Below are 8,450 nucleotides of genomic sequence, written 5' to 3'. Positions count from 1 at the left end.
TGAAGTTTCTTCTAGAACTAAGGAATGCCTACCGTGCATTCCGGAGAGCTATACTTTGCAAAGACAAATCCCATAATCACAGTTAAACTAAATTAAGGTCATAAATACCTGTCGGCTATGGTCCAGTAGACTGGGAGAGTGTAAACTCCTAGGATGCGTCATTGATCTATCTCATTATCTCTAATACTCAAGGGAAGTAAGAGCTCAATAAATCTTTCTTGCACTCAGTTAAAGTTATGTGACAGAAGAGGCCTGAACAGTTAACTCTGGTGTAAAGAATTATACTTCTTTCCTCAACCGACCTTGAATAAGTGAAGACAAAGGAAGGATTAATTCATTACGTCTTCAAAGGGAAAGTGCTCTAAATCCAAGGTAGTATTTTTTCATTAATAGTCCAGACTTTTTTGTATACTTGTGACTAAACTACTCTCTAGACCTTGAGGGAAGGCAAGCAGTACTTAGATCTGGCTCTGACCCACCCTAATTCTGACATCAGCAAGCGTCACAAGTAGCTGCTCCTTGGAATCACCAGAAACAGGGTGAAGAGGAAATTCACCAGGAGACCATTCCAAAATCTACCAGAATCTAACTTGGGTTTTCAGCATCACAGTAGATTGTCGAAGAGGAACACGGCTGACAGACCCCCCTAACAAAAAGAAATATAAAATGAGGTGTTCTCTTTTACTAAAAAATCAAGTTGATATGAGCTCAGTTAAATACCCACTATGACACGTACCTCACTTTTCTTAGACCCAGAGCAATCACTGCTGCACTTGACAAAGCACTGGGCAGCACTGGACATTTTTTTTCTGGCAGAGCATTACATGTGGTTATGAGATGGGCATACCGCCTTTTTGGGTTTTGGGGCATCCAGAATCGAGGACTTTGGAATGAAGACATCCATCTATTTCACATATAAATAACATAAAAATGTCAAAGCAATTTAATTTTTTTAAAAAAGTGGGTGGACTGGAAAATAATATATTTTTGACATTATGGGAACTTCTAGAGTCCTGGACTTCTAAAAATAACTGGATGACAACCTTATTTATAATTTTTCTGGGAATTATCTTTGCGATGATACTCATAAAGATTTGTACAGCCTTTCAGAAGAAGCCTGCACTTCCTTCAGAAAAGGATAATACAGATGCCCACAAGGTAAGAACAAAGGCTTGATTTCCTTTTCCCCGATTTTTCAAGTAACACATAAGAATAACATAAAATTGTGGAAGTTTGATATTTGGATTATTCTAATATTTTATTGTCTCCCTTGAAACAGAAAGAAGACAGATGCCTTAAAAGCATGAAATTTGGTAAGTATCCTACAATTTAATATTTTAATATAAAACTAGTTCAGCCTGAGCTTCTCCTTTTGGTGCTCTGACATTTTTTATTCCCATTTATCTCTAGATAACTGGTCAATTCATTCATCTTCAGAAGAAAGGTAAGTGATGTATTTTGAAATTAGATGAAACAGGTTGGTTTTGTTCTACTCAAAATTACATCTGAATTACAGAAAAGGGTTTTCCCATTTGTACAGAGGATGACAGCTGTTCAACATCATAATTCAGTCGAACTCTGATTTTTTAAATGGTTGCTCTGTTCCAAGCTATGTTAAATGGCTTTTTATGTATTGTTGAAATTATCCTTTAAGGCAGGTAGACTCATTACCATTTTTACAAATGAGGAAAATAAAGCTTAGAGAGGTTAAGTGGCTTGCTTCCCTACCCCATCCTCTCTCTCCAATACACATGAAGAAGTAATAATCACCAGTTCTGAAAATTCAGAGTTGAAAAATATTCATTTAGCACCTACTGTGAACGGAGCAGATCCTGAGCTAAGTGCTGCAAGAGTGACATGAAATGAGTTGATATCACCAGAATCCTAAGGGTGCCTGAGTGCTAGAGATTAAATACAGACATCACGACTCTTGTTGCTATCAATATCTTATTTTGTTTTCATCAAAGTCCGTTCAGCAATCATTAGATACTCCTATACAGTTGACATTGGGTTTTATACTGGGATACAATTAATAAGATGGTAGCTGTTCTACGGAAGCTTATACTCTTGTGGAGGAGACACAGATATAGATTGCTTGCAGTACGGTAACACAGTGATAGGAGTACAATGAGAACATCTAGGAGGTACCTAAGCCAGCACAGGGGTGTTGGGTTGGCAGAAGGTTACACTGGAGCTGAATTTTAAAGGATAAGTGAAAATTAGAAAAAGACAGTGGGTTAGGAGGATAAGAAAGGCAATTATAAGCCATGAGCAGAGGCAAGGAAATAAGGAACAGGGTATGTGCAATAAATTATGATGATTTCAGAGTTGCTAGAATGCTAAGGACGAGTCAGGGAGTCGTGGGAGATGAAGGTGAAAACATATGCAGGAGTCTGATCGTGGGGGACTTGCTATACCCTGTTAAGAGCCTGGAGTTTATGCTGATAGTGGGTAACCACTGAAGGTGGTTAAGCACAGGAGTGCCACAGTTTTGAGTTTCAGCTAGATCACTAGTAGCTACAGCTGTGTGGAGTATGCATCTGAAGATTAATTTCTTTCAGTTGTCAGGTGTAAAGGGGCTTTATTCATTTAACCTGGTTGCTCTATTTTTATACTGAGTACTAGCAACTCTAGTTACAACGTGGGCGTCCTGAGAAGCAGTAACAGTATCTGGAAGTACGGGAGGTGGAATCCCAGTCAGGGGTGGTTGGGAACAGGAATGCCGGAGCAAACCAGGGCACCTCAGAAGTGCATCCACCATAAACGATCACCCAGAGGTCAACTGCACAGACCAGGAGTCGGTGTTTGAGGTGTACAGGGCTTAGGTGTGCACTGTGATTGAAGACTCTCATGTAACTAAAAGCCAGAGGATTGACAGACGAGAGGAAGCCACGAGAGGAAGTGGGGAGAAAAGGATTTTTAGCACCAGGATCAAGATAATCTGAGGGTTTCCCCATCCCCCTGTGCCATTATTTCATTCCTGCTTAGGCGGAATTAAGTACTTTCAGTAGGCTTTAGGGAAAAGTAATTGAGAAGAAGAGATTGCGGGCGATGGTGTTGAGGGAAAAGGGTTAGGAAAGAGATATGGCTTCCATGGTGGCAGTACATTGTAGTGAAAAAACACATGTTGAATTCCAGAGGTCTAGGTGTAGGTCATAGTTCTGTCTCTAAATGATGGCATGGCCTTGGGCAAATGACTGAAACTCACTCCTTTTCCTTACTTTCAAAATAGCAGTTAGAAGAATTACCTCTTAGGAATGTCATGAAGATTCGTTAAAATGATATGTGTAACAAAGCAAAAATATTTTACCGTGGCACCAGAATTCCTTTTTGGGGTAGAATTATATTTGGCAGAGCATCTTAAATTATTTTGAGATAAAAGGGCTTACATATTGGTAGAACCTCAAGCATAAAAATGGTTAACGTTGCACGGCCTCAGAGACTGAGTGGGTTTTGTCTTGCTTATGAGATGAGAGGGAAGAGAAAGGGGAGGGGTGGGCAGAGAGGAGGGAGGGTCAGGGGAAGCGGTGTGAGGCTCCGGACTGAATGGCACAAGGGATGTCAAAGGTCAAAGGACGAGCCCACCACTCAGTATCTGGAGTCAGGGAGAGCTGTGCTGGCCAGGCACAGTCTCAGTGAGCAATGCAAACTGCTGATCTTATATCCATTGAGTTCTGGGAAATGGTTTGTTTCAGGGTTGACCTCAGCCTCAGACCTGTGTTCCTGGAAAACTCTGCCATCAATTGCCTGAGTTTCAAAGATTAAAGCTGTCACTCGTTGGTTTCAGAAGTGTATTTCCTGAAGCGAGTTACCATTGATGGACAAAATTGTTTAAAAGCAGATTTGGTGTTTGTTCCTATGACTCTAGGATTATGCTATGACTCTATGCCATTGATTTAACTGATTTACAACCACTTGTAGTACTTATTTGTTGCCATGGCTATAGAGCTGTCAGTCTCTTCCTAGGAATATGGGGAGTTCTTTTTAAATTAGCAAAGGCCCGTTGAGATTCCCCGGTGGGGAGAGGCCAAAGGACATTTAAAAAATAGACAGACATGCCTAACGGTTAAGTGGGAGTTGTTTGTATTGCTGTGGTTAACTGCCTTCTATATCTGCCTCTAGCTTTTCGTTAAAGTTATAGCCACACGTATGGGTGGTTTGTGTATGTGTATTTTTCCCCCTTCACTGAACCTGAAGAACGGGTTGGGTTGCATGTCTGGATCAGCTTGCTGTGGACAAGCGTTAGCCATCAGAAAGCTAGAGGTGAATATGGCCACTTAGCAAATATTACTGAGGGCCCACAATGTGCTGCAGGCCCTTGAGATACAGCGGTGAACAAAACAGACATTGCTTCCCACCTTACGTTTTAGACAGAGGGGAGTCTGATAGTAAATGACAACATGATAAATAAATTATATGGAAGGTGGTGATAATTATATGTGATATGGTAAAACAAAAGACGGTGTAGGGTTAAGAGGAATCAGGGTGCCAGAAGTAGAAGAAGAGAGGTAAGTGCAATATATGTGGGGGGATTTGACTAAAGCCTTGAAAGGATGGGGAGTTAACCAAACAGAAATGGTAGAAGAGTATCAGAGAGGTTAGAGAGTAGGTGACCAGATCATGGTTGGACCCTGCAGGCCATCGTAAAGACAGTGGCTTTTACTCTGAGTGACAACAGGTGATCATTGTAGAGTTTTATGCTGGAGAATATGTTCTGTCTTTTTTTTTGGTACGCGGGCCTCTCACTTGTTGTGGCCTCTCCCGTTGCGGAGCACAGGCTCCGGACGCACAGGCCCAGCGGCCACGGCTCACGGGCCCAGCCGCTCCGCGGCACGTGGGATCCTCCCGGACCGGGGCACGAACCCGCGTCCCCTGCGTCGGCAGGCGGACTCTCAACCACTGCGCCACCAGGGAAGCCCTGTCTTATATTTTTAAAGGATTATTCTGCCTGCAGTGTTGAGAGTAGACTACACTGGGTCAAGGGTCTAAGCAGACAGCAGGCTTTTGCCAGTAATCCAAGTGAGAGATAAAGGTAACTTAAACCAGGGTGGTAGCAGTGGGGGTGGTAAGAAGTGGTTAGGATATACTTCGAAAAGTAGAATCAATGGGGTGTGTGGATGTGAGAGAAAGGAGGCAAAGATGACTCCAGGATTTTTACCTGAGCAAGTAGGCAAGGTGCAGTTGTCATCAACTGAGATGATGAAAGCTGTGGGTGGAGCAGGTCTTGATGGGGAGGTGAGGAATTTTGTTTTGCAACTGTTGAGTCTTAGATTGATTGGGCATCCAATAGAGATGGTAAGTAGTCTGGGAGAGATGTCTGGTAGAGACAGTGAGTTTGGGGGTTCTGGGCACATAGGCAGTATTAAAAGCCACAGAGAGGGTGAGATTACAAAGGGACTGTGAGAAGATAAGAGGAGCAGGGGCTGAGCCCTGGGGTGCTTCAAAGAGGGCAGGAAGAAGAGGAGGAACCAGCAAAGAAGACTGACAGAGATCTTCCAGTGGGTTAGAAGGATACCCGGGAGAATATGTGGTCTGGAAGCTCTCCAGAGCAGGAAAGACAAATAGTTATATAAGGTATACAAGTTAGGTATCAGACCAATATCCCTTATGAATATAGATGTAGAACCCTCAACAAAATACCAGCAAACCAAGTGCAGCAGCATATTAAAAGGCCTATATACTCTGACCAAGTGGGATTATCTTCAAGAATGCAAGCTTGGTTCAACATACAGCTAGCATTGTGTTATTATGTTTAAAATCAGAATATTAAATTGTTGAAATATTGGTCTTGCATTTCAGCTTTTTTCTATATTTTCCCTGAAATGTGCAAAAAACGAATTCTGTATATGTCTCATATTTTCACTGTTCACTTTCCTAAGTGAATAATACTCCTGCCCTGAGGAAATTTTATCCTAATTATGTCTGGACACTGCTATAACTTGTTAGGGTCACCTGGATTCCCTAGAATGCTTATGCATCCTGCCTGTATCCGTTAGAATATTTTAATTCTCAAGTAACAGAAAACCACGATTCAAACTGGCATACCGAGAAGAGAATTTGTGATAATCATATAATAGGAAATCCTGAGGTAGGATTTGCTTCAAAATTGGTTGATACAGTGGCTTAACAACTTCATTAAGGTCCTGTAACTCTCTCTCTGCCTTTCCTCATGTTGGTTTTACCTTAAGGTGAACAGAAAGATGGCCACAAGAGTTTCAAAATCAGACCAGCAATATCCAGAGGAAGTAAGAGGCCATTTTTACCTCTGTCTTTCCTGGGAACAAGGCAACTTTTCCCAGAAGTTGTTAAAAATCTTTGTCTTATGCTGGGATTAGTTCATGCCCATTCCTAATCTAATTACCATGTTAGATTTAGCCTAATCATTTGGGGTAGAATAAATGTTGAAGAGTCCACATCCATGATCATTACTGCAACTCCCAATTTTGCTCCAGTAGTAAGGACAAACGGTGTTACCAAAGGTGACATGATACCAAAGACAGTGGGTAGGCGTATTAGTCAGGGTTCTCCAGAGAAATAGAACCAATGGAAGAGAGATTAACAGATAGACAGATAGATAGATATAAAAGGAGATTTATAGGAATTGGGCCACATGGTTATGGAGGCTGAGAAGTCCCATGATGTGCCTTCTGAAAGCTGGAGAACCAGGAAAGCAAGTGACACAATTGAGTCCGAGGCAGAAGCCCTGCGGGGAGGGTGTGTGCAGCGCTGGTGTAAGTCTCAGAGTCCAAAGGCCCAAGAACCAGGGGCTCTGATGTCCGAGGGCAGGAGAAGATGGACGTCCCGTCTCAAGGAGAGAGAGGGAGAGTTTGCTCTTCCTCCGCCTTTCTGTTCTATTCAGGCCCTTAATGGACTGGATGACGCCCACCCCGTTGGTGAGGGCATATCTTCTTTACTCAGTCTACTGATTCAAACGCTAATCTCCTCCGGAAACATCCTCACAGACGCTCAGAAAGAGTGTTTTACTGGCTTTCTGGGCATCCCTCAGCCCAGTCAAGTTGACACATGAAATTAACCATCACAGTTGGTAACAAAGATGTGTATACAGCCTGTATATTAGATGTTAATAAATTCTCTTCACAGTTGAGAGAAGTGGAAAAAGTATTTAACATACTTTAAATATTCACCTAATAATTTTGTGTTCTCTATGAAAAAAGGCAATCAGTAGTTTAGCCTAAAACTACTCCAAATTCTAATTAGCAGAGTCCAAATCAGTGAGATTTTCCTGTATAAAAAAGCATTTAGAGGGCTTCCCTGGTGGCGCACTGGTTGTGAGTCCGCCTCTCGATGCAGGGGACGTGGGTTTGTGCCCCGGTCCGGGAGGATCCCACGTGCCACAGAGCAGATAAGCCATGGCCGCTGGGCCTGTGCGTCCGGAGCCTGTGCCCCGCAACGGGAGAGGCCACAACAGTGAGAGGCCCGCGTATCACACACACACACACACAAAAAAAAAGCATTTAGAAAAAATGATTTTTGTGATGGGGGTATATTTTGATGATTTCATATATTATCTTCATTGTTTATGATAAAGCATGATTTAAAAGTAGGGTCATTCTTCCAGTAAAGTACAAGATAATCTGTGTTCCCTGAACAAAGCTACCAGAATTTCTGACTTAGCTTATATGAGTTTCAGTTGATGACTTTAGGCTGCCTTACCATTAAACAAAACTTAAGGTGCATCAGAATCACCTGGAGAGCTTGTTAAAACTCAGATTTCTGGGCCCCACCCCCAGGTGTCTGATTCAGAAGGTCTAGGGTGCGGCCCCAGATTTTGCATTTCTGATCATTTCCCAAGTGACCCTGAGGCTGCTGGTCTGAGCATTGTTAGACCAAGCCTAATCATCTGAGGTAGAAAGGATATTGGCGAGTCCACATCCATGATCATTATTTCAACCCAAAAGTATGTTGAGAAGCACTACCCTAAAATGTAGGCTTTTCTCCTGATCAAAAACAAACAGCTGCTAAAATAATCTGGACTTAGTTACAGAAAGCTATAGTTCATGGTACTGGACATTCTTCCGTGGTACCTCTTAAAGTTCCATAAGGATATTTTTACTCTTGTCAAAACTTTCATACAGAGAACAGAAACAAACTGATATTCCTTTTAAAAGGATATAATCTTAACCTGCAACTTTGACTATCAAAATAGACAGTCAAAAATAGACTTTCGGGGCTTCCCTGGTGGCGCAGTGGTTGAGAGTCCGCCTGCCGATGCAGGAGACACGGGTTCGTGCCCTGGTCCGGGAGGATCCCACGTGCCGCGGAGCGGCTGGGCCCGTGAGCCATGGCCGCTGGGCCTGCGCGTCCGGAGCCTGTGCTCCGCAACGGGAGAGGCCGCAACAGTGAGAGGCCTGCATAAAAAAAAAAAAAAAAAAAAAAAAAAAAAAAAATAGACTTTCGGACAGGTTTTTGAGGAAAAATCCCTCATTCTC

At 42.6% G+C, this 8,450-nt stretch overlaps 1 protein-coding gene across 1 annotated transcript in view; it reads left to right on the top strand.

Annotated features, from left to right (window-relative positions):
• The first annotated feature begins 930 nt into the window (after positions 1 to 930).
• The window catches only part of CCDC168 (coiled-coil domain containing 168), a 30,336-nt gene continuing 22,816 nt past the window's right edge, over positions 931 to 8,450 (top strand). The window contains exons 1-3 of the mRNA XM_067016444.1: positions 931 to 1,158; positions 1,280 to 1,313; positions 1,411 to 1,444. Coding sequence (XP_066872545.1) covers positions 931 to 1,158; positions 1,280 to 1,313; positions 1,411 to 1,444 — 296 coding nt within the window. The remainder of the gene's footprint in view (positions 1,159 to 1,279; positions 1,314 to 1,410; positions 1,445 to 8,450) is intronic.

The sequence above is a fragment of the Kogia breviceps genome, chromosome 16, assembly GCF_026419965.1.
Source record: "Kogia breviceps isolate mKogBre1 chromosome 16, mKogBre1 haplotype 1, whole genome shotgun sequence".
In the NCBI taxonomy this organism is placed as follows: Eukaryota; Metazoa; Chordata; class Mammalia; order Artiodactyla; family Physeteridae; genus Kogia; species Kogia breviceps.
This window is presented reverse-complemented; position numbering and strand designations above follow the sequence as displayed.